At 55.8% G+C, this 24,719-nt stretch overlaps 9 protein-coding genes across 9 annotated transcripts; 7 read left to right on the top strand and 2 right to left on the bottom strand.

Moving 5' to 3' along the window:
• Positions 1-2,078: 2,078 nt before the first annotated feature.
• On the top strand, positions 2,079-4,285 carry GMORB2_7490 (YT521-B-like domain; the record flags this gene model as incomplete). Its single annotated transcript, XM_035469455.1, has 4 exons — positions 2,079-2,832; positions 2,899-2,958; positions 3,025-3,563; positions 3,623-4,285. The coding sequence occupies 4 exons, from the start codon at positions 2,079-2,081 to the stop codon at positions 4,283-4,285; spliced, it is 2,016 nt and encodes a 671-aa protein (XP_035321150.1).
• A 1,141-nt stretch (positions 4,286-5,426) lies between these two features.
• On the top strand, positions 5,427-6,062 carry GMORB2_7489 (Molecular chaperone IbpA, HSP20 family; the record flags this gene model as incomplete). Its single annotated transcript, XM_035469454.1, has 1 exon — positions 5,427-6,062. The coding sequence occupies one exon, from the start codon at positions 5,427-5,429 to the stop codon at positions 6,060-6,062; it is 636 nt and encodes a 211-aa protein (XP_035321149.1).
• Positions 6,063-6,744: 682 nt separating this feature from the next.
• On the top strand, positions 6,745-8,102 carry GMORB2_7488 (DNA repair protein RAD51; the record flags this gene model as incomplete). The annotated part of the gene is made up of 3 exons (XM_035469453.1): positions 6,745-6,768; positions 6,934-7,081; positions 7,291-8,102. 3 exons carry the CDS (start codon positions 6,745-6,747, stop codon positions 8,100-8,102), a joined length of 984 nt encoding a protein of 327 aa, XP_035321148.1.
• An 804-nt stretch (positions 8,103-8,906) lies between these two features.
• Positions 8,907-12,711, top strand: GMORB2_7487 (nuclear pore complex protein Nup160; the record flags this gene model as incomplete). Its single annotated transcript, XM_035469452.1, has 3 exons — positions 8,907-9,567; positions 9,658-11,757; positions 11,867-12,711. 3 exons carry the CDS (start codon positions 8,907-8,909, stop codon positions 12,709-12,711), a joined length of 3,606 nt encoding a protein of 1,201 aa, XP_035321147.1.
• Positions 12,712-13,244: 533 nt separating this feature from the next.
• GMORB2_7486 (vacuolar protein sorting-associated protein 26) lies at positions 13,245-14,436 on the bottom strand (the record flags this gene model as incomplete). Its single annotated transcript, XM_035469451.1, has 3 exons — positions 13,245-13,387; positions 13,493-14,107; positions 14,220-14,436. The coding sequence occupies 3 exons, from the start codon at positions 14,434-14,436 to the stop codon at positions 13,245-13,247; spliced, it is 975 nt and encodes a 324-aa protein (XP_035321146.1).
• Positions 14,437-15,188: 752 nt separating this feature from the next.
• GMORB2_7485 (large subunit ribosomal protein L9e) lies at positions 15,189-16,623 on the top strand (the record flags this gene model as incomplete). Its single annotated transcript, XM_035469450.1, has 4 exons — positions 15,189-15,234; positions 15,537-15,584; positions 15,764-16,197; positions 16,570-16,623. 4 exons carry the CDS (start codon positions 15,189-15,191, stop codon positions 16,621-16,623), a joined length of 582 nt encoding a protein of 193 aa, XP_035321145.1.
• Positions 16,624-17,641: 1,018 nt separating this feature from the next.
• On the bottom strand, positions 17,642-18,907 carry GMORB2_7484 (uncharacterized protein; the record flags this gene model as incomplete). The annotated part of the gene is made up of 2 exons (XM_035469449.1): positions 17,642-17,739; positions 17,836-18,907. The coding sequence occupies 2 exons, from the start codon at positions 18,905-18,907 to the stop codon at positions 17,642-17,644; spliced, it is 1,170 nt and encodes a 389-aa protein (XP_035321144.1).
• A 1,690-nt stretch (positions 18,908-20,597) lies between these two features.
• Positions 20,598-22,243, top strand: GMORB2_7483 (V-type H+-transporting ATPase subunit H; the record flags this gene model as incomplete). Its single annotated transcript, XM_035469448.1, has 3 exons — positions 20,598-20,895; positions 21,050-21,569; positions 21,637-22,243. The coding sequence occupies 3 exons, from the start codon at positions 20,598-20,600 to the stop codon at positions 22,241-22,243; spliced, it is 1,425 nt and encodes a 474-aa protein (XP_035321143.1).
• Positions 22,244-23,055: 812 nt separating this feature from the next.
• GMORB2_7482 (aminomethyltransferase) lies at positions 23,056-24,366 on the top strand (the record flags this gene model as incomplete). Its single annotated transcript, XM_035469447.1, has 1 exon — positions 23,056-24,366. The coding sequence occupies one exon, from the start codon at positions 23,056-23,058 to the stop codon at positions 24,364-24,366; it is 1,311 nt and encodes a 436-aa protein (XP_035321142.1).
• Between the last annotated feature and the right edge of the window lie 353 nt (positions 24,367-24,719).

Genomic DNA, 24,719 nt, shown 5'->3' with positions numbered 1-24,719 from the left:
TGCAACGCCACGCAGACCCATACCCATGAACGAGGCCCGGTATTACACCGTCCCAAGTGCAATGCACCAAAGCCGCCGCTTTCTCCCCCTTGGTGTCGTTGTTGCTCCATATGCCCTCCTCCACCCGGGGGCCCACACTCGTGATCCCTGACTATTACGGAGCACGGAGTACAAGATTACATGTACGAGTATTTATGTACGGGGCTGCACACGACTGGCGGCGTCCTGTTAGTATGAATACTCCGTACGAATATACGAACAAGTACAGTCGACCTGCCGTTGCGGAAACCCGTGAATATGGGAGGCCCAGGTGAAAAGCTTACCAGATCCCGATCAAGTGCAACAAACTCCATCTTTACTACCGTGACCAAGGCACACGCACAACCACTCTGAAGCAACGTTGCCGTCCCCCTACGATGTCATAGCTTTTCCACTCGCTTCGACCAAGAAGAGTAAGCCTGATCCTCCCATTCTCCTAGCATATCCTACTAGACAATCCTCGATATTACTCAGTACTGTACTTGACCGTTCACAGCAAACCAACCGCCAACCTCGGCAGCCCCCGGTTCAGCCTGAACTGCAGACTACCGTTATTAGTCGCCATCTTGTTCACACACCACACACCACACACCGCACACCGCACGCCACAGAACATACACGCCCCCCCCCCCTTCCGTATCGATTCAAATGGCCCCATGAGCCTGGTCGCTGAGCTTTGTGGTCATCATATCCTGTCTTGCTCAATGAGCTAGTGGGTCCCTGGTTCTCTTGTTCTGCTGAGCCCGTCACTTGTTGCTTGCTTGAGGCTGTATCGGGATCCCCTGCTTCAACCTGATCTAGTACGTGTACGAGTACCTGACGTGGTGGTAATACTCTTGTACTTTTGTTCGCCTCATGTCCCATCTTCCCCAGACACTGTCCTTCTCTCGCTTTCCTTGTTTTGCCGCTCTTACCAGACATTCGTCACTCTCAGCCAGGTCAATCAAACGATCAGCTTACTGATACGTTAACCAGGTAGTCTACCTAAACGTCTGCTACCACTACTGCATCATCACTCATCACTACTCAGACACCCTTACTTGGGTCGAAGAACACGAGAGCCTGTACATCCCTCGACGTTCCCATATTCCACGGGGATCGACTCGTCATAACCCCATTGGCTCCCATCTTGCGTTGGGGCATACACATACATCTCGCCTCTACGGGACAGTAGTCCTCGGATCCATCATTCGTCACGACCTAGGAGACACTATCGTTCGTTGACGCTGCTACCACCCCGTCTTCTGGCAGCTGCCGTTGCGTGTCATACACGACGTCAAACATAGCGCCCAATCACCATACCCCCTCCCTCCCCCTTTTCCCCTGTCCACTCCTATCCTTATTCTCCAGCGATTGTACTCTTCGAGTACGGAACGGAGTCTAGGTACCAATCCCTGCACAGATCCTCACTGTGTCATTGCATTGGTTCGTGGCACCTAGGAGTTACCTTCTTCGTTAGTACGCCCAAGGAAAGACGCTGAGGTACATGAAAAAGTCTGCAGGCGGCGCCCAAGACGACACGCAGACAACACTCCGTCCCAACCTTGGCCATAACCACCCAGGCACTTCTCTATCGGGGCTGCGCGACCCGCTTACCGCACAACTCCCCGCAAAGCCCTCTTTCCCGCCAGCCACAGCCACCACCTACATCTTTTCCCGGCCCAAGTCCCACACACAGCCGTTCAGGCTTGTAACAAGCTCTCTATCCTATGTGGCGTCAGCTCCGTAATCTTAAGTGGCAACTTGCTCCCTGAGCTTGGACTATATCATTTCCTTGACGACCGCCGCTTCTTCTTCTTGGGGGCAGCCCTACCGTGTATACCGTGGAACGTGCTGTTCTGGGGACAGTGGTTGTTCTTTAAAGGCTTGGGAGTCCCCCCCTCTTTAGGCGCTCCCTAACCATTCGTCCCATCCCGGCCATTAAGGCGCCCGAGCCCACAACTAAACCGGGCTTGAAGCAGAACCATCACGATCCTTATTGTCGGAATTTTTGCAGCCTCGATCAAACCTCTGCCATCGGTATTGACCTCTGTTTAACAATGGGTGAGCTCCAGGAACAACCGCCGCCGGTCTCTGGCCAAGGCGGCAAGCCAATCCAGGGCAGTCTCGACACTGCTGGCATGCCCCCCCCAGCGTCGGCATCAGCCCAAGACCAACAGAAAGCGCCCGAGCTGGCAGTTCCGACCACGACAGGCCAGGGAAGGGTACCATCGCAAAATGCGTTCGCCTCTCATCCCGTTCATCGCGATGCAATGTCTCCGCCTCAGCCAACTCCACGGTCAGGTCCTTACAACATGATAGCCATGGCCAACGCTCTCCCGCATGATCCATACAGGGGAGGGGGCCACTATCCCTCTGGAGCCCATCATCACTACAGCCCATCCCATTCAGCATCGGGGATGCGACACCCGCCTCAGATGCCGCCGTACGGGGCAGCACCGCCGATTCCCCTGATGGACCACGGGTACTATGCTCAGCAGCCACCGCCGCCGCCGCCGCCGCCGCCGCTGCCGCCAATGGGACAGTACTATGGGACTGGCCAGCCCCAATCTTCGATCCCCCCGAGACAACCCATGCCATACTACCCGAACCACATGGTCATGACCCACGCTCAACCGGCCTATTATTACCCGCAAGCGGCTCCTTACGGTGCTGGGATCCCTGGAATGACGCCTGTGGTGCATCTCTCCCAGTACATGGCTGGCGGTGCGGCTATGGGGAGCAACACTCGACCGTCCGGACAAGTGCCTGCTCCGGTCTCACCTCAGCCTGATCGGCAGCGGCAGGCCTCAGGTGAGACAATAGGGCGCCCTCTCTTCTACAGCCAACGGACCGTTGATAGAGTTAACACTGTAACAGATCCCGGCGATAAGAAAAAGGGTGCAGTGCGTGGTCCACCGCGCAAGCCTCGTCAGAGTGGTAAGCTTCTTTCCCTCCCAGGCCGGAGACAGCGTTACTTTATTGGCTGACACGAGAGATAAACAGGTCATGCAATTTGGATCGGGAATCTTCCTCCACAGACTGAGCTAATGAGTCTGGTGCAACATGTGTGCAAGGAGGCCCCGGGGCTCGAGTCTCTCTTCTTGATTTCCAAGAGCAACTGCGCCTTTGCCAACTACAAGGACGAGGCAGCTTGTGTCGAGGCACAGCAGAGGCTTCACGACTCAAAGTTCTACACGGTACGACTGGTCAGTCGACTTCGGAAGAGCACGGTAGAAAGCGTGAGCGGAGCAACGGCACCGACAGGGCCGTTGTCGACGGCGGCAGCTACGCCGACGGTACATGATTCGAGCGAAGAGTCATCGAGTCTGTCTCACCTCCAGGAGAGTGGCAGCGCAAGCCCGGTTGCGACTTCAGAGCCGCCGTCGCAGCCGCAGAGCCCTGCACCGGCTGATGCGGCAGGTCCCAAGGACAGATTCTTCATCCTCAAGAGCCTGACAGTCGAGGACCTAGAGCTCAGCGTCGACACAGGAATGTGGGCAACGCAGTCCCACAACGAACAGGCGCTGAACAGTGCATTCAAGGTGAGTGGTGTCGAGGAAGTGTGGCTGTTTTGGCGCGGTTCGCTAACGGACGTATGCAGCAAGCGGAGAATGTATACCTAGTCTTCTCGGCCAACAAGTCTGGAGAATACTTTGGTTACGCACGCATGGTTTCCGAGATCAACGAAGACCCTACAGCGGCCATTGAGTTTGCCCCGACGTCGCAGGCCGTGAGCGATGTAGACCTGCCGAAAGCGACCCCCACCGAGGCGAGCGAACACGTACCAAAGGGGCGAATCGTCGACGATTCTGCCCGAGGCACCATCTTCTGGGAGCTTGAAAAGGAGGGCGGCGTGAGTGGTGGTGGTGGTGGTGGTGGTGGCGGCGGCGGCGGCGGCGGCGCCGATGCAGGTGATGGTATCATGTCGGAAAGTGAAGATGACACGGCAACAAGCACCAAGGATGGTGGAGAGGGCGACGATGAAGACAAGCCACAGACGTGGGGCAAGCCCCTCAAGCTAGAGTGGATTTCGACAAACAGACTTCCGTTCTACAGGACTAGGGGACTCCGGAACCCGTGGAACTCAAACCGCGAAGTCAAAGTGGCCAGGGATGGGACGGAACTGGAGACGACTGTTGGTCGGAAGCTTGTCGGACTGTTTAACCGACCAGGGGGTACAGGACAGCAGCAGTCTGTGCAGCAGTCTATGCGGTCCCCTTCTGGCCCTCCCGGGGGCAATGCTTCTCGGGTACGATACATGTGATTATGGGTGGGGTTTGGAAAGGGAAGAAAAAAGTTGGGTTGCTGGTGTTAATAAACATAGATTTCGTGCGTCAGAGATGTCGCTACTCTTGTGTACGGTAGCAGCAGTGTCTGCGAATAATTCTTTGGATATATATATGTATAATATATATTGTTAATTATATATTACATATTATATATATATAGTCGTATAGTATACATATATATATCAAGGTCTTGGGTTCAAGAGTCGATTACAATGGCGCTCGAACAATTCACATTACTCTCGAGGCGAAATTCCATGGTGTGTATCGCCAATAGACTGGCTTGCCATTCTTCATACGAGTAGGCCAGAGAGCCTTCTAGTGCTGCTTATTGCCCACCAAACCGAGGTCTGTCTACTCGTACGTGTACGGGTTACCCACTCGTAGCAAAGTAGTACATCCAGGCGGAGATAATACGCGTATAAATACAGTGTGACAAGAAGAAGAAAAAGAGGACAGTGCTCCATTCTTATCCTGATTGTGTGCAGATTAGTTGAACTAGGGGCCAAGAGCCAGAGTCTGTGTTACACTGTGTGCGGGACAGTGCGTATAACGCTGATAGGTGGAGACGGGCTGGCAGCTGGTGGCGTGCCGGAAACTGCTCGGGGGTGGGGGATTCTGGTATTACAGGTATTATTACAGTGAATGAAACGGCTACTGATTACTAGAAGATTCCACCAACTCCCACGCGGTTCTAGCAACTGCCAACAACTACCAGCAACTACCAGCAACCACCGGCAACCGCCAACCGCCACCATCTGACTTTCCACCTGACAAACCATCTCATCGACCAGAAGCTGGAACATTCTTGCCGCGTCCCAGCTTGCTTCGAGGCAGTACAGGTGTGGAAGATGGTGGTTCATTCCGGAAGGTGCGGTCGTGATGGCTTCGGGGTATTAAAGGGACGTGATAATCCATGATGTTGGAGATTCTTTTCTGTCTTGTTCATCAGCATACACACACTCATCACTCAAGCACTCAAGCTTCAAAGCACTCAAACTTCAACCACTTCACTCAACAGATTCAAAAACATCCTTCCCTGTCTTTCAAGACATACAACACTCATCACTCAGTATCTCGTCTTTTCTTGAGACCGACCACACACTTTCCAACATCAAAATGGCCTTCTTCCCCCGCACCACCTACAACGACACCTCCTTCACCCCCCTCTTCCGTCTCCTTGAGGACTTCGACGCCTACTCCAAGGACACCGGAGCCAAGAATGGCCGCGTCGAGAACGGCCGCCTCTCCGGCCTCCCAACTTGGCAGCCCAAGTTTGACGTCCGCGAGACAGCTGACGCTTACGAGCTCCACGGAGAGCTTCCTGGCATCGCGAGGGACAACGTTTCCATCGAGTTTACCGAGCCCCAGAGCTTGTTCATTCGCGGCAGGATTGAGCGCAACTACACTTCCAGCTCTCCCCAGACGGGCATCGAGGCTGGTGACGCCAAGGGCGCCATAACCGATGGCAGCCACAGCCCCCACCAGGCCACTGTCGAAGACGAAGAGCAGTCCAACGCTCACGAGTCTGGTGCCCCTTCTCCTACCCAGGTTGCCACGTCTAAGAAGAAGCAGCCCGCCGAAAAGGTCAAGTACTGGGTCAGCGAGCGCAGCATTGGGGACTTCTCCCGATCATTCACCTTCCCTACCCGGGTCGAGCAGGATGGCGTGACTGCCGCTCTTAAGGATGGTGTTCTCAGTGTCATTATCCCCAAGGCCAAGAAGCATGAAGCTCGCCGTATCGCTATCGACTAGACGGCTTGTTGAAACGACATTGATCCATTTTGTTTTTTGGCTTGTATACGCATACGACAAACCTGCATGGAATTGGGCGTTTTTTTTTGAGAAATCAGAGGGAACTTGTCCGATGGAGGGCCCGAGTACTTTGGACTGTTTTTCATAGCTTACTTGTTTTTTACCTGTTCGTACCACACACAATATAACTTTGATTGCCTTTTTTTAAAGATTGATAATATCTGCATTGAGAGAAATACGTGTGATGAGTAGACAAGAATAGTACACCAACATCGAGCCGACGATGGCAGAGGAGCCAAGAACCATGACTCGGTTGAATCCATTCTCTGCTAAAATCAGTGATGGCCAGTACAGATAATCGTTTACGATTATCAACAGTGAAAAGAATGTCGGTAAAACCATTCGTTGTTGGCATTCCATCAAACCGATCACGTGAGTTGGCGTCCCGCAGTGGCGACTGCTGACATGATTTCAGTTCCCCCACGACGCGTCCCCCCCGCGTCAACATCAGCCTTTTCCTGTACTTTGTCATCAGCCATCGGCGCGAATTTACGACAAGACTGCATCCTTTGAGACGGTCCCTTTCCGCGCTGCTCACTGCTCTCACGTCGAATAGTCCCTCTCCTCTCCTTCTTTTTACTTTGCGTGGTACAACTCCCGGCACTCATGAGCCAAGAATACGATGAAGGCCAAACGGCCGATGATGGTGGCTCTGCCGGACCTGGAGCGCCCACTCCTCTGTCTGCTCTGGAGGTATGCTCTACATATGTTGCCTCTCTCTCTTCACCTCCATATCCATCTCTCTCTCTCTCCCCTCTTTCCCCACAAACTTCTAATTATCATGACCCCTGACAAACAAACCAAAAACCAGGGCATTGCTGGTTTGACAAAACGTGATATTCAACTCGTTGTTGACGGAGGATTCAACACGGTCGAGGCGGTGGCGTATACACCTCGGCGAGTGCTGGAACAGATCAAGGGGATATCTGAGCAGAAGGCTGCCAAGATTTTGGGTGAAGGTATGTCTCTTGTCTATCTCGGAAGGATATCCCTTCTCTTGACTCTATAACCCTCCTCCCGCGAAAAAGAAAAAAAAGATCCATCTCTCTAGTCTGCCCTCCCTCAAAAAAGGCATGGGGGAAAAAAGAAGAAGGGGAAAGAATGGAAGCGAAGAGGGAAGAGAGAGAGAGGAAGTAAAGAGACTAACACAGAGGTCGGAGAAAAATAGCATCCAAACTTGTTCCTATGGGTTTTACAACAGCGACAGAGATGCACCAACGACGCAGCGAACTCATCTCCATCACCACGGGCTCTAAAAACCTAGATACCCTGCTGGGCGGTGGTATCGAGACCGGGTCGCTGACGGAGCTTTTTGGCGAGTTCCGCACGGGCAAGAGCCAGATCTGCCACACCTTGGCCGTGACGTGCCAGCTCCCCTTTGATATGGGCGGCGGCGAGGGGAAGTGTCTGTACATTGACACGGAGGGGACCTTCCGCCCCGTCCGTCTGCTGGCCGTGGCCAACCGCTTCGGCCTGTCGGGCGAGGAGGTCCTAGACAATGTGGCGTACGCGCGGGCCTACAACTCAGACCACCAGCTGCAGCTGCTCAACCAGGCGGCCGCCATGATGTGCGAGACGCGCTTCTCGCTGCTCATCGTCGACAGCGCCACATCGCTGTACCGCACCGACTTCTGCGGCCGCGGCGAGCTGTCCAACCGGCAGACGCACCTGGCCAAGTTCATGCGCACCCTCCAGCGGCTGGCCGACGAGTTTGGCATTGCCGTCGTCCTCACCAACCAGGTCGTCGCCCAGGTCGACGGTGGCCCCAGCGCAATGTTCAACCCGGACCCCAAGAAGCCCATCGGCGGCAACATCATCGCCCACGCCAGCACCACGAGGATCAGCCTGAAGAAGGGCAGGGGCGAGACGCGTATCGCCAAGATCTACGACAGTCCCTGTCTCCCCGAGGCGGACACTCTGTTTGCGATTTCCGAGGAGGGTATCGGGGACCCGGCGCCCAAGGATGTCGAGAAGGACTGAGGATAAGGTTTAGGTCTGGGCTCGGGTTTGTTTATAGGTCTTTGGTCTGGGGCGGTCTTCTCCATCTCTTGGCTGCTCCCACTCTTGGGGAAATGCACAGAATACTGGCTCATACTGGGGTATCATGGTTGTCAAGATTTCATGGATCAATACAATGTTTGCATGGCTTGAGGCGTTATCTACACAAGTTTTTTTTTAAACTCTTTCTCTTCATTTTTGACTTNCTCTTCATTTTTGACTTTTTTTTTTTTTTTTTTTTTTTGCTATTATTTTTCTTGTTCATTGCTGTCTGTAACGGTGATGGGGTACATGTTTTTCGTTCCCGGATCGATAGACCAGGATCGATTTGCTAATGAGGAAAAGGAAAGAGGGAAAACACCTTTTGGAGCTCCATCGTTAATAGGATGCGGAACAAATGATTTAAATTGTGTAAAAGATGCAAAAGGTCAAACCTCAATAAAAAGGCTTGAAGGAAGGTAATGTGAGATGTATTATATCATTCCTCGTAGACTTTAATCATGGGTTGGACCTCATTGAAGCTCGTTTCCCTTTTGGGTTAGCGTCCGATGAGAAGGACCGGAAATTCTAGCCTGCAACAAACGCGACGACCACGGTCCACGGCAACGACAAACAAACTTAACTATCAACTCAAACCACGACGACAAACCGTCCCGACGACCAGAAGGCCAATCTTCTCTCTCATCTCCCCCGTATCTGATCGGTCTACACAATCGCTGCCGAACAACGATATCGCTCTCTTCCCCTTTCCAGTCGCCGCGCCTCTGGCAACCGAATGGAGGCGAGATGGCCTCAGGCGGGATTCAGTACCTCTTCAAAGAGACCGGCTTGAACCTCGAGCCTCTGTCAGCGTCAGCGGTGGTGACGGTCCGAGTACCCGGATCCTCCTCCTCCTCGACAGCGCCTGGCAATAAGAGATTGACGGCTAGTGGTGGCAGTGGTAGTGGCTTCGGCGTCGAGGACGAGACGACGTTTCGATCTCAGAACCTCGCGTCCGCGTCTTCGATATACCACCGTCAGCACCATGACACGCCGCGCAGCTTCCTCTGGCGCGTGCTGGAAGACGGGACGACGCTGAGCGTGCGCGCCGTCGACGTCTGCCGGAGGGACAGGGCCGCCGCCGACGCGCCTCTCATCCTCAACTTCCACTTCGAGACGCCCCTCCTGCCCGGATGCGTGGCCCTGGCTGACCCGCGCGAGCACGACGCCCTGTGCGTCTTCGCGCTCGACCAGTCGCACGTTCTGTGGACGTTCACCCTGCGCCCCGACCTGTTCAGGAAGAGGGCCGCCGTCGACGCCGGCCTGTCCGACCTGGCGAAGCGGTATGCGCCCGCCGGACTGTCGTTTAAGCACCCTCACCGCATGGTGGCTGTGTCTGCCGACACCCTGCTCGTCACGGTCAATGACGGTGGCCTGATGCGTCTCGACAGGACCACACCAGATGATGGTAAGTACACCCAAGACACCGGCGAGGCACCCTCGGATTGAAAGGGAGACAAGCTGTGGCTAACGATGGTGGCATCAACCGTACAACTAGCCTCGCAAGGCCCTTGGAAGGATTCATTCTTCAATGTCCAGGGGTGGAAGCAGAACCTGCGCAGCCTCCTCCCCTTCCAGGGCAACCACACCATCCGGTACGGAAAGATCAACATGGAGTACAGCGCCGCGACGTCGGTGCAGGTGACGTCCCTCGGCGTGGAGGACTGCCTGTACGCCGTGACGGTCTGCCTGGACCACCGGATGCGCATCTGGAACCTCGCAGACGGCCAGATCCTGCACACGGGCGACATACTCGACGTCGACCGCCCGCCGCAGGAGGTGGGCAGGTGGGTCATCGACCCCTTCCAGTCCAACCTGGTGCAGGTGGTGGGCCGCACGCGCGGGCAGAGGATCTGCGCGACGTACTCGCCCGTGGGGGCCGGCGAGTTCAAGTTCTGGAAGATCTCCGCCAAGGGCACGCACACGGTGGTGGTCGAGGACCTGTTCCCGCGCATCAGGCTCGCGCCCAAGACGCCGTCGACGTCGGACGTGTGGACCCTGGCCGACTTCGTCCTGTCCAGCCCGGAGGAGGGCCAGATCAACCTGTGGACGCTGTGGAAGAACAACATGACGTACAAGGTGCAGAGGCTGCCGCTCGACCGACGCGACATGGCCAAGTCGTGGGCCGAGAGCTGGGAGGGCGTCTTCGCCGAGACACGCGACTGGGCCCCCGCCTCGTCGGGCTCCTGGGAGCCCACCGATGTCACGGAGAAGTGGCTGCAGGCCATCCTCCAGCCCGGACGCTTCACGAAGGCGACGCTCGCGACGGCGCTGTCTATCTACGAGCAGGGCCTGGGCCTGGGCGCCTCGAGAGACGCCACCAGAGGGCGCGGCATCGCCGAGGCCATCTGTACCGTGCTGGGCGCGACGGCCTCGCTGGACCGCGGGGCCTCGGGCTCGGCCGACTACGAGCAGTTCCGCGCGTCGGGGGAGACGCAGTGGCGCCGCTTCTACCGCCTGCTCCTGGAGCTCGACAAGCAGAGGGGCGAGGCCATCGGCCTCGCCGTCGACCCGGCCACAGACCTAGCCTGGGTGGTCTGCACGGACCTCCTGTCGGCCATCCGGGACTGCAGCGCCCTGGAGATGCTGTACTACAACCTGCAGTCGCCGGCCGAGGACCAGGCGCAGCAGGCCGCGCTGATCCAGTCGGCCATGGTCTTCGTCGACGGCTTCTCGGACGGCTTCGTGCACATGTGCGAGGCGGTGCTCCGGCCCGAGATTTTTGAGGAGTCGTCCAGGACCGACCTCGAGCGCATCCAATACTTCTCGGACAAGTCGGGCTTCTGGCGGGGCATCACCGACGACGACTGCGCCCAGGTGGTCAAGTACCTGGGCGACAACTTCTCCGTCGTCACCGACGAGCTGTACGCCGAGCTGCTCGACCTCATCTCGGCGCCCCTCGAGGCCAAACGCCAGGACCTGCGCCACCCCCTCAGCGACTTCGGCCGCAGGCTCACCATCAAGGCTGTGCAGGAGACCATCGACCTGTACTGGAAGGTGTGCTTCAGCCAGCTGATCCTGCTCGTCCACATGGAGTTCGAGTTTGACAACGAGGACGACGCCCTCCACCACCGCGTCGACATCGGCTCCGCCTACCGCCAGCTCGTCGACGCCCTCCGCCGCCTCGAGCTCCTCAGGTGGCTGGCCAGAACCGAGACGTCGGTATCCCTGCCCCCCCAGGCCAAGTCGTCCTCGGCATCGTCCTCGCTACCGTCAGACGCCAGCCCTGCCACCGTCCGCGCCAGCGGCGGCAACAAGTGGTCTGGCTCCGGCGATGACTACCAGGTTGTGACGGCCCTTGAGGCCAACCTGGGTCACCTGCTCGGCTTCGGCGGGGACATCTACCAGGACATCTCCCTTGCCACGGCCCTGACGGACCTGGTGGCCAACCTGTGCGCCCCAGACAGCGACATCGAGATCTCGGCCCCGCTCATCCAGTGCAACCTGCTGAGGCAGGATAGGGCGGATCTGGCCCTCGAGCTGTCCCTGTTCTGCGACCAGGAGCCCTTTTCTGTCTACGTACAGGCTCGTGTCTTCCTGGCCCTCAAGGATTTCGAGTCGGCAGCGAACCACTTTAGAAAGGCAGCCATTGGCATGGGTACGTCTTCTTTCTCTCTCTCTCTCTCTCTCTCTCTCTCTCCCTTTGGTTTCTTTTTTTTCCCGAGCCATTTTCTGAGGAGACGCTTCTTTCTAACTTTACTTGACAGGCACCGAATCTTTCCGAGTGGATCGGCATAGCAGCGGCCTGCTCGACGATACAGAATGGAACATGCTGAACAAGGGGGTGGGCAAGTACTATTCCCACGTGGTGGCGCTGTTCGAGCGGTCCAGGGCCTTCTCGTACGTGATCGAGTTCTCTCGGTTAGCGGTGCAGTTCATGGGCGACGGCGACGGCGGCGACAACCTGACGCGGATCGACCTCCTGAGCCGGCTGTTCAACGCGGCGGTGCAGACGTGCCAGTTCCAGCTGGCGCACACGACGCTCCTGTCGCTGTCGCAGCAGGACAGCGCGCTGCGGCACTCGAGCCTACGCAAACTGGTGGACAGGATGTGCGAGACGTACCACAACACTGAGCTCGTGGCCCTACCCTTCCCGGGCATGCAGCAAGACGTGGACGATCTGCTGGCGGACCGGTGCCGCAACGCCATGGACGTGGTCCACGGCTTCCCCTACCATCAGGTCCTGTACTCGTGGAGGGTGCGGCACTCGAACCTCCGCGGCGCCGCGTCCGTCATCCTCGACCGCATACAGAAACTCCGCCTGGCCGGTGAGGGCGACAAGTTCTCCGGCGATGACGACCTCGACACCCCCGTCACCAGGCAGTACCTCCTCCTCATCAACGCCCTCAGCTGCGTCGACCCCAAGCAGGCGTGGATATACGACGAGGGCGTCCCCACCCAGCGTAACGCAGGCCTTCCCGCCTCTACCAAGAGGAAGGTCGTCTCCCTCGCTGACATCCGAAAGCAGTACCAGGAAGAACTTGATAGGATTGCCGCCATACAGAATAACCAGTTTGGTTTCCAACCCGATGATGACGTGGAGATTGTGTAGTCTAGTAGGAAAGGAAGGGGTTTTTTTTTTCTTTTTTTTACGAAGCATAAATGGTAGGGAGGGTTTACAATTGTATGTCAGTTTTTTCTTTCTTTTTTTTGGCAAAAACAAAAAGTTTGAAGTAATACGAAAAAAAAGAGATACCAATATTTTCTGGTGATTCAATTCACAATGAAAAGAAATGTTGCCAGTATTTTCTTCACGTTGTATAATTTCAAATCTTAGGGGGAGTTCATCCCGTTTACACAGAATAGACACGGACAGGGTTTCCAAGTGACGAGATATTGTAGTTACAAGGGACAAGAGAAGAATGAAAACTTGTATAAAACTGGCTTTCCGTCTCTGATTAAAAAATCCGCAACGCCTATTTCTATGCTTTGAAGAGAGAGAGAAGAAGAGAGGAAGGGCGTAAACGAGGTACCAAGAAAAAAGAGAAATATTGAAGAAAAAGAAAAAGGAAAACAAGACGAAACAGTTCCCGTGCAAGAGAAAAAGACACAGGGAATGTACGGCAAAAGAAGACGATGGATGGATCATGCCTGTGCCGCTGCTGCGGGAGCCATCTTGTTTTCGGGCGGTGGGGGGAGAGAGTGTGTGCCTGGGTTCTCGAGCTGCGGTGTGTCCGGGGGCTGACGGTAGAGGATGATTTCCGACTGCTTAAAGTAACGGCGGGCGTCTATAATACGTCAGTTGCCAGGATGGCACATAGAGAGAGGGAGAGGGAGTAAAGAAGGAAGGAAGCAAGTAAAAATATGAAGGAATTAAGGAATTAAAAACGTACCCTCGTCTATCAGGACTAGACTGAGATAGTACCTGGTGGAAAACTTCTTGTTGACGTCGCGAAAGGTAGGGGTGAGGTCGAATCCACCGAGGAAGAGACGGATGGGAATGGTCTCGCCCCTAGAGGGGGAGCCGTCCATGATCTCGAAGCGGACGAGGGTCTCGCTCTCGTTGTACTGGTTAGGTGCGGCCCCGGTGGTCTCGCGGCGGATGATGGACAGCTCCATGTGCTTGATCTTGAGGCGGACGAGGAGGAAGTAGATGCGGCCGACGATGACGTCCTTGAGGTGGTACTTGGACTTGGAGTACTCGAACTCGATGTGTAGGCAATCCTCTATACCGACGTCCATCTTGATGCTGCTGTTGATCTCGGGAGGGATGCGGTAGCTGTAGACCCATATGTCCTTTTCACGGATGACGTCGGCCATGCGCCTAGAAACGGTGACGCGCGTGAAGTAGCGGAGCTTGACGTTGATGCCGTTGTACGACTCGTACTGCTTCTCGACATTCTTGAAGTTGAAGTCGAACGTCTGGGGATGCTGGAGCTCCCCGGGAGCCGCGAGCTCCTGGTTCAGGCAGAGAAACTCGTAGTGATTTCCGCGATCAAAGAACATTTCTGTTTTTCATCCCCTCGGGAATAGAGAGTCAGTATACATATGAACATATATATATGTATACATGTACGAATGCATATATGTCGCCCCGAGTCTGGGTTCAGTCGATCATACCTATAGTGCCGATAAACTGCACCTTGATGCCAGTGTGCTCTAGGCGCTTCCCATCCTTGGGTCGCACCGTCACAGCTCCCTTGACCGACTCGCCATCCATAAAGAGAGGCGCCTTCTCGCGCCGGTTCTTGTCCAGCTTGACATCCACCATGGACCGGTTGTCCGTGTCCTCGAGGACAATGTCGATATCGACGGGCGTCGAGAAGAAGTACGACATGGTGGGCGGGAAGGGTGAATGTGAACCAATCGCGCGCGCCGCCGCTGCCTATGTTTTGCTGCGTCGTTATGGGGGGAAAGGGGGCGTGCCTGACGTAGTACCAGCTAGTCGCACCTATGCGCAACTTGAAGCTAGACACGGTAAGAAGAGCCAGAGTCGTTTTAATTGACGATGGTCGGCGAGATCCGGGTTGGCTGAGGCGATTGAGCGTACTCGTAGTCGTAGCTTGGAGGGGAGGCTGGAAGCGTTGGGACGCTGACGTACATTACTGGCTGCAGTTGCTTCCCGGGTACATCTGGTTTGGTACCTCTCTTTTCTGTCCGGCTCAAGGGGAATCCCGAGCTTCAGCGTTCCCAGCGTATGTCACTCTCTCTCTCTGTCTCTTCTGTTTCTCCGAGACTGTCGCTCTAGCTCTTGATTAACCCCCACTGTAGACGCATAAGACGATATTCTTGTAAGAGGGATGTGGACCTCGGGATGGGTCACGTGCAATGTCACGTTTTGAACGAATTTCGTAGAGCCCACATGGAGAAAAACCCCGGTTCAACCGCGGCAAAAAAAAAATATTACTCAAGCCTAAAGAAAGAAGACAAGGTCCCTCTTGTGCCCTCACGTGCGCCACCAGCCCTAGAACTTTTCCGCCCACAGGAAATTCGTCAAACCACTTTCGTGATCGCCCGCGTCCCGATACCAAGGATACCCTCAACCGTCCTCCGCCCCCCGACGACGACACTCACCACACAGCCGGCAGGATGAAGTACATTCATTCACAGGAGTCCCTTGACATCCCCGAGGGTGGTACGTGAACACTCTTTCTCTTCTCGTTCTCTCGTCGTCTTGGTTTCGGAATGCGCCTCGATCCTACCTCAAAGAGGATTTTGCGAAATGTTGGACCAGCCGGGCCAAAAGAAGGGAAGGCCTCTTTCTCTCCTCAGGCCCGATGCGAGGACACGGGAGCAAATCCTTTCTCGAGAAATGATCGAGATACGAGACGAATCAATACGGGGAAGAGGGGGATCAACAATCGTTCATTTTTGACCAGGCAAACTGCCAACTGCCTTCGAAGACGTAGAACTGACTTTTTTTTTCCTCCTGTACAGTCAAGGTCAGCATCAAGACCCGCGTCATCACTGTCGAGGGCCCCCGAGGTACGAAGCATTCTTTTTTTTCCCTTCACGATCGACCATACGAGGTTCTCTCCCCTCAGCCCTCTCTCTTTGACGGAGGGAGGGCCCAGGGTGAGGGGTGAACCAGCTGTAGTCGAAAGATGGTTACCCTTTTTTTTTTCACAAGGTCATTTGCCTAACAAGTGGGGTTTCAATTGCAGGCAAGCTCGTCAGGGATCTTTCCCACCTGGCCGTCGTCTTCGGCCAGCCCAAGAAGAACACCATCTCCATTGAGATCCACCACGGCAACCGCAAGAATGTCGCCGCTCTCCGCACCGTCCGCTCGATCATCAACAACATGATCGTCGGTGTCACCAAGGGCTTCAAGTACAAGATGCGCTACGTCTACGCCCATTTCCCCATCAACGTCATCCTGGACAAGAAGGCCGAGAGCGGTCTCTGGGAGGTCGAGATCCGTAACTTCATTGGCGAGAAGTACGTCCGCCGGGTCGTTATGCAGACCGGTGTCGACGTCGAGGTCTCCAAGAACCAGAAGGACGAGCTTGTCCTGACCGGCAACTCGCTCGAGAACGTCTCGCAAAGCGCTGCCGACATCCAGCAGGCCTGCCGTGTGCGCAACAAGGATATCCGAAAGGTACTTTTCTCTTCTTCCTTCCCTGCCTTCCTAAGCCAATGGAGAGGGTAGGAGGGAGAGGGGTAAGAAAGGAGCAGCGTATCATATATGTACATATGGTATGGGTCGAGTTTGTCCTCGAATTTTTGTCCGAGGCCACACCACCTATACATGCGTCTATACATGCGTATACATATATACACTCAACCTCTTTTCTTCCCCCTCCCCCCCCCNGTCCTCGAATTTTTGTCCGAGGCCACACCACCTATACATGCGTCTATACATGCGTATACATATATACACTCAACCTCTTTTCTTCCCCCTCCCCCACCCTCACTCTCTGCCCTTTACACTCAATCTGGAACCACGCCCGTGCTAACAATTGCCTCACAGTTCCTGGATGGACTGTACGTGTCCGAGAAGGGTCACATCGTGGAGGACAACTAGGGACTTAACGGATTGTTTTGTTTCTTTTTCGGTTCTGGGTCTCGGAGTGGCGAAGGGTCATCAATGCATGTCAAGTAGCACGGCCGCTACAAAAAAAACGAATTGAAAAGTCTAAAAAGAGATGCATCATTCTTCTTTCTCTTCTCACAGCAAGGGGAAAAAAAATCCCGAACCCCATCAAAACAAAAAAAGCCATGTCTCAATATCTGCAACTCGCAACATGAAACAGCGCTCACTGCCTCTCGTTTTCTATCCTCTTATTTTGGACCTACATTTCTTTCGTTTGTCCCTCAGCGATATCGGAGAACAGACGGAGGAGAGGAAAGCTGGGTGGGCTGAGCGTTCGTGGCAGGAGGCCCCTCGAAGAAGAATCAAGGATACTATCAGCTCAAAAGTCTTGAATGAGGGGGGGAGGAATCAAAGGCCGTGTGTGCCTTTTCTGGAGCAGACCGTTGCCTTGATCATATTCACATGTCCAGCAGTGAAAGAAATGGCACCAACTATTGTGTTTTCCTCCCCTCACGTGAAAAAAGGATACTAGAAAAAAAGTTTTTTTTTTAGATGTGATCTCAATTGAAATGAAGAAGAAAACGAAGGTGTTCTTTTTAATGCAATAGTACTAATGCCATGTACAATGAGGTCATGTCATGATGGTATTCACCTTTTTGAAAGTATCTAAATATCGTCGTCTTTCCTCTTTCTTTTAGTGTCCATATGCGCGTATATCTCCACCTTGTTCTTGACTAGATCTCATAACTCATCTCCTTCTTGCGTCTTTCATGACATGCATTTCGTATCCATCAACATGACTGGGGACACCAGGCGCAGCAAGGAAAAATAAAAGAAAAAATAAAGAAAAAAAAAACTCCGGAGAGAAATGGTCACTTTCCTTTTCTCCTCTAAACGCCTCTGGTTGTTTCCATATGTGCAATAATAAAAAGATGTGTGTGTGTGTGTGTGTATGTGGTGAGTTGTAAGCCATATACTTTGTTAATCGTATCGTTCATACCATCGTCTGCTACGAGCGGGTAGATCTCGACTTGTATGAGCTGGGGGGGATGCGACTGTCGCGAGTACGACGGCTCTGGTAAGTTCTCCTGCCGGAACTGGAGCTCACTAAGAAGGGAGGAGATGATGTCAGAATACATTTCTTTACCAGACATATGTGCAGAGCATCGAAGAGTGGCGGGGTGGGGTGGGGGGGAGACTTACGAGGACTCGAAGCATCCGAGTAAGAGTAGTAGGACGAATCGGTGTAGCGGGAACGGGAGCGCGAGGAGCGAGAGGGGCCCCTCCTGGCCGGCTTCTTATCCTTCCTGAGCTTGAGCAGGGCAAAGAGGGCGGCGGCGAGACCGGCGAGGCCGAGCCACTTGCCGCCGCCAGAGTGCCTCTTCTCGCTCGTCCTGCCGCTGTCGCCGCCGCCCCTGCCGAAGAGGCCGCCGAACCAGCCCGAGTGCTGCCTGCGGCTGGAGTAGCCGGAGGAGAAGTAGCTCTGGCTGTCGTTGCTCTGCTTCTTCTTGCCGCCGCCGAAGATGACGCCCCAGAGGCCGCGGGCGATGCAGCAGAACATGATGAGCAGGATGAGGGCCGCGCCGGCGAGGGAGCCGATGACGATGCCTGCGATCTCGCCGCCGCTGAGGCCGCTGTTGGAGGCGCCCCCGCCGTTCACGCCAAACGCGTCGCCGGTGGACGTGGCCTGGCCGGCATCGCCGCCGGTGGACGTGGCCGTGTCGGTGGCCGTGGCAGTTCCGGGGGCCTCGTCGGGCACGCCGCTGGTGACGACGGTGGTGGTGCCCGTGACGCGGTAGGGCGCCGAGTACCGGGTCGTCGTCTTGCCGTCAGACGTGACCACGACGGTCGAGGGGGCCTCGTAGCCCGGCTTGGCCGAGCACTGGCCCTGGTAAGCGCACGTCTGCCACCCGGCGCAGCAGATGGACCCGCAGGCCTCCTGGAGCGTGTTCTTGGGCACGCAGTCGACGCCGGCCGTGGGCTCGGGTGCAGGGTCCCAGTCCGTCATCATGGTGCTCGTGTACGTCCTGGTCTCGGTCCAGGTGGTAGTTATGGCGCGGCCGCCGCTGCCCACGCACGTCGCGATGTCGCCTGACAGCGTCGTGCACACCGACCCGCCAGAGCAGCAGAGCTGGTTGTCCGCTCCGCAGTACGAGTCGCAGTCCCGCAGCTGGAGGTACGAGTAGCCCGCATCGTGGAGGGCATCCTTGGGGTAGGGTGTGGCAGACACGAGGGCGCTCAAGATGAGGAGCGTGAGTCGTAATGACGAACCCATGGTGGTAGTGTGTGTGTGTGTTGGTATGCGATGTCTCGGGGATGGGGGGGAGGGGGGGGGAAGGAAGGTTGACTGGAATGCGGGAAGCCCTATGGATTGTGGGGGAGGACCCGAATGTGGCCCTTGTCGAGTTGTTTGAGTGCTTATCACAGTATCCCTCTCTCTGAGACTGATGATCTCTGCCTCGTCAAGATAGAGAGAGGTGAAGGGATCTTTGAGAGCAACTTTTGTAAGTTGACGATAATGTATGAGGGAAGGAAGAGAAGGAGAAGAGGGAGAAGAAAAATAAAAGAGGGAAAATCATGCAGGTCGTCTGCACGTCGGGTTGGGTGGCTGACGTTTATGTGGTGGTAATGGTGGTGTTCCCAGCCTCCGACTTAGACGGGGCCTCGATCATTATCCAGCCTCTTGATTTCATCAAACGCTGGTGCCCAGGGGTCGTCGGTCCAGCGCCTAACGTGCAGCAACGGGAAATGAGGGGATACGCGGGATAAAAGAGAATGATGGGAAGGAGAGAGAGAGAGAAATGATATTGTTTCTTGTCATAATTTATTTATCATGATTCTTTTTCTGTCCTGTCTTGCTTCTCCTGTCCGCCAAATCACCAGAGTCTCCTCACCATTCCTCTCACCGCGCTGTGTGTTCCGACTTTGTGTGGTGAGGACGGATCTTCTAAGGCGGGGGGGGGGGTGCGGTAATAGCCTGCCAGCTCATCGGGCAGGTGCCAACGGATCCGGCTCAGATGAGCCAATCATAGAGACTATATAGCGGGGTTTGGTTGCTATCGATAAGAGATTAGTACTGATGTCGGGGACTGTCAAATCAGCGCAGGTACGGAATACGACTAATCCGTAATCGATACGGAATAAATACGTGCCGGTATACTACGATCTACTAGCAGTAAGAATGGTGGTTGATACAGAGGAACTTCCAGAGAATCAGCCGGGAAACAAAACAAGAATTAAACTCGTCGCGGCCTGTCAAGTGCGTCATAAGCATAATGCTCCGCCAGGTACCGTCGGCTGGGAGTGGGGATGGAATACATGCCCCCAAGCGGCCCCAAGCCCCCGTGAACTCTTGGCCTTGGGGACTGGGTGGCTGGGCGGTGTGTGCGTTGATGTCAATGAGGCGCGCGCTGTTATAGCGTGCAGCGCTAATCCATATTTCTTGACCTCCAGTTCTTTAATCTGTAATCTGTAATCTACAGGTTAGTTGGTTCGTTATAGTATTATTATTTGGTATTCTTATCAGCTCGTAAATCGCGACTGATACAGAGACTTTTTATGTGGCTAGTTTCATGTGGCTAATGTCTGGTGGCTAGTGTCTGGTGGCTGATATTCAATGGCTGATGATATGTGGCTAGTGTAATATGTGGCTCACCACTCGTGAGAGATCCCTGTGGCTTGACTGATATACTGCTGCCGTGGCAGACAGAGTTCAATGAGAGAAAGCTACTGCTACGCCATCCTTTGAGTGACGCCTGTGCCCGCCATCATCGGCATCCTCAAAAACCTCATCCCACATCTCCGCCCTCCGTCTCCCCCTCCCGCCCACGGACGTCGCCCCCCTCGACCCATCGCGACGACGACGAAAACAGAAGCGACGACGACGGCGACGACGACGACGACGACAGCCACAATCCTGCTACCCATCAGCCTAGTCGACCCCCTCCTCCCTCGTCGTCTCAACGATGTCGCTCGACCCGCCTACCTATCTGGCCTCGCTGCAGGGCAATATCCGCCAGCGACCCATTCCCTGGGATGGCGCCGTGCGCGCGGGAACCCTGACCGATGAGCACTATGCCAAGATCCGCGCCATTGACAAGACCAAGAAGCCTGAGCAGAGGAAGGAGACTGTCGAGGCCGACCTCGACGGCTACCGCATGCTGTTCGTCGGTGCCGAGGGGAAGCCCAGCGTCGTCGAATCGGCTGCTCAGCATGCCAATGTCATTCAGTACATCCTAGTCCTCCTGTCCGATCTTCTCGGAGGTGCGTTTCCCACTTCCTCTCCTTCTCCCGGCTGCGAGCTTGCAGGGGGAGGAGAGAGAGAGAGCATCAACACTTGCCTCCCGCTACCTGTCTGGAAAATCCACGGTAAGAAAGGGGAGGAGAGAATGGACACGGTACTGACCCTACTCGACAGACGTTCCCTCCCTCGCCAAGGCCCTCTTCAAGACGACCGATCCCTACAGGCACTTCCTGCCCCTGGTCAAGTCGACCAACCCCGAAGACCCCATCCCCCTGCTGACGGCGCACGCTCTCACCACCCTCCTGTCCAAGGCGCGCGACGGCTCCGACTCGACCCGGAAGGCCCTGCCCGTCATCCTGAGCTACCTGTCCGGCCTGGCCAAGAGCAACGATGCCGGTCTCCAGGACATCGCCGTCCAGGAGTACTCGTCGCTCCTGTTCGGCAAGGCCTCGCGAGACCAGTTCTGGAGCCACCGCGGTGAGACGGTCGAGCCTCTCATCACCATCCTCCAGACGGCCGCCGGCATGGGCGCAGGTGGCACCTCGTCGGCCAGCGTGTGGAGCGGCAACGGCAGCGCCACGGGCTTCGAGGGCACCCTGGCCGGCGGCATCGGGCTGCAGCTGCTGTACCACGTCCTCCTCGTCATCTGGCAGCTGAGCTTTGAGTCGGAGGATATCGGCGACGATCTGAACAAGTGGGTGTCCCCCCACAGATTTTTTGCAAAAAGAACTACATGTGCTGACCGGCTTCGCCAAAACTAGCGAATACGACATCATCATCCTCTACACGCAGCTCCTGCGACTGTCGCCCAAGGAGAAGACGACGCGCCTGATCCTGTCGACCCTGTTCAACCTGCTGGACAAGAACCAGCGGTCCCTCCTGCCCACGGCAGTGCTGGCCCGCCTCCCCAGCGTCCTGGAGAACCTGGCCAGCCGCCACCTGACGGACCCGGACCTGCTGGACGACCTCGAGACGATCAAGGACATGCTCGAGGAGTACACCAAGACCAAGACGACGTTTGACGAGTACGTGGTCGAGGTCCAGTCCGGCCACCTTCGCTGGTCCCCGCCTCACCGCAACACCGTCTTCTGGGCCGAGAACGCCCGCAAGATACTCGAGTTCGAGAATGGCGAGCTGGCGCGCCAGCTGGCTGACATCATGTCCAAGCCCTGGGACAATGACAAGCAGGTGCTGGCCATTGCCTGCAACGACGTCGGAAACCTGGTCAAGGAGGTGCCCGAGAGGAGGCATCAGCTCGAAAAGGTCGGGCTCAAGCGCAGGGTCATGGAGTTGATGCAATCAGAGGACGAGAATGTGCGATGGGAGAGTCTTCGGGCTCTGGGAGCGTGGCTCAAGTATACAATCTAGGCCTGGGTATGAGAAATACCATTACCCTAAAGGCCTGACAAAAAAACTGCTCTCTTTTTTTTCCAGTCTTTTTTTTACATCATCATTCTTCTTCTTTTTTTTTTCTTGTCCGCGATGGGGAGGAAGCAATTGTAGACGGTCCAAGGTACTTTTTCAACACTGATTGTTTTGGTATTTACGTTGGTTGTTTTCGCTTCACTTAACTTTGTATACTTTTGCTCTTCTCTCATCATCATAGCTCAGTACGGGATGGATCCGAAAGGAAAGGGTGTAATATGTTGACTACATGTACTCGGTATACATGTATATAATCATGCATGGTGTGCAATCTTGATACTGTATTTGGCAAGTTCAGTTGAGAAATGAGCTTGACTCGATCGAAGTAGTAGAAGTAGAGGAATAGGAGAGAAGATGCTGATAAAAGTAGCAACACTATCGGCGCATTACGTTTTGGAAGCGAGGAAAAAGGACGGCCGGAGATGATAAGCTGGCACCTCGGGGGGATGCGTTCGGCAAGGCGGCCGAGGTCGGGACGTATCCGATCACACAGCACTGACAGCAGGCACCATAGTGGCCTGAGCCCCACCTCTGGCCATTGATCAACCAGGACGAAGGAAACGGGAACAGCCAACTGACCGTATTCTCCCTTCCTCCTCATCCATAGTTTTGTCTGGGGATCAGTTGTGATCAGAAAGCCTTTTTCATCTCTTCTTCACCTCTATATACTTCCTCCTACCGAGAGAGAAAGAAGAGCAGACAATTCAAGACCAAAAAACAACAACAAAGCAACCACCACCAAAAACCCAGCGACAATGCTCGGTCAGACAATGGCAGCTCGGGCAGGGCCGGCCAGTCGGCTGGCGGCGGCAAAGCGGACGACGACACAGTACGCCGCTCCGCGCCGATGGGCATCGTCAACCTCGGGGGCGGGCGAGCTGAAGAAGACGCCGCTGTACGACCTGCACGTGGCCAACGGGGGCAAGATGGTGCCGTTCGCGGGCTACTCGATGCCGGTGCAGTACTCGTCGGCGTCGCTGGCGCAGTCGCACAATTTCACGCGGACGCAGGCGTCGCTCTTCGACGTGAGCCACATGGTGCAGCACCGGTTCAAGGGGTCGGCGGCGGCGGCCTTCCTGGAGCGGGTCACGCCGTCGTCGTGGTCGACGCAGCCGGGCATGCAGGGCAAGCTGACGACGCTGCTGTGGCCGGGGACGGGCGGGATCGTGGACGATACGGTGATCGCGCGGACGGGCGAGGATGAGTTCTACGTCGTGACCAACGGAGCGTGCCTGGACAAGGACACGGCGTACTTTGACGAGGAGCTGGGCCGGTTCGGCGGGGACGTGGCGTGGACGCGCATCGACGGGTCCGGGCTGGTGGCGCTGCAGGGTCCGGGGAGCGCCGACATCCTGCGCTCCGTGCTTGCCGACGAGACGGCCGTGGACCTGTCGACCGTGTACTTTGGCGGGTCGTTCTGGGCGAAGCTCAAGCTGGCCGACGGCAGCGTCAGCCACCCGGTCCTCGTCAGCCGCGGCGGGTACACGGGCGAGGACGGCTTCGAGCTCTCCTTCCAGGGCGACCGGTTCCCGGCGCTCGAGTCCACCCCGGCCGCCGTGCGCGCCCTGCTCGACGCCGCCGGCCCGGACCGCCTGCAGCTGTCCGGCCTGGGCGCGCGCGACTCCCTCCGTCTCGAGGCGGGCATGTGCCTGTACGGCCACGACCTGGACGACACCACCACGCCAGCCGAGGCCGGGCTGGGCTGGGTCATCCCCAAGGAGCGCAGGAGCGTCGACGCCGGCTTCCACGGAGCCGAGGTCGTCGTCCCCCAGCTCACCCCGCGGTCCAAGGGGGGAGCCGGCGTCGACAGGAGGCGCGTCGGCCTCACCATCAAGGGAGCCCCCGCGCGCGAGGGCGCAGAGATCCACGTCGACGGCGAGAAGGTCGGCGTCGTCACCAGCGGATCCCCCAGCCCTACGCTCGGCGTCAACATCGCCATGGGCTACGTCAAGGATGGTCTGCACAAGGCTGGTACCGAGGTCGACGTCGTCGTCAGGGGGAAGAAGAGGGATGGTGTCGTCGCCAAGATGCCCTTTGTTCCCGCGAAATTTGTGCGGAAGCCTTAAGATGGGGAGGAGGGGGGGAGGACGGATCACTTCAACATGTGGGAAGGGGATACTCCTGGTCTAAAGTAAGGGAGTATTCCGCATTTCGGATTGCCTGCTCTCATTCATCTGTCATGTTTTCAACCTACGGCGTATTTCTTTACCTTGGGATTAGAAGAAAAAAAAAGAACAAGCACCCATCATTTGGAAAGCTGGATATTCAACGGCAATACTAGCAGTATCATTGGTACCTCACTAGGTCATCACACAAAGTCACGACACGTAGAATGGAAAGGGAATCTGGGAGGGAGAGAGAGAAATGTAGCCGCGTAAAAACCATAGGAAGCCGTCACGGGAAAAAAAAATAACGTACG

Source organism: Geosmithia morbida (assembly GCF_012550715.1).
Source record: "Geosmithia morbida isolate 1262 chromosome Unknown scaffold_8, whole genome shotgun sequence".
Classification (NCBI taxonomy): domain Eukaryota; kingdom Fungi; phylum Ascomycota; class Sordariomycetes; order Hypocreales; family Bionectriaceae; genus Geosmithia; species Geosmithia morbida.
Note: the sequence above shows the minus strand (reverse complement) of the source record. Positions and strands in the feature narration are given on the sequence as shown.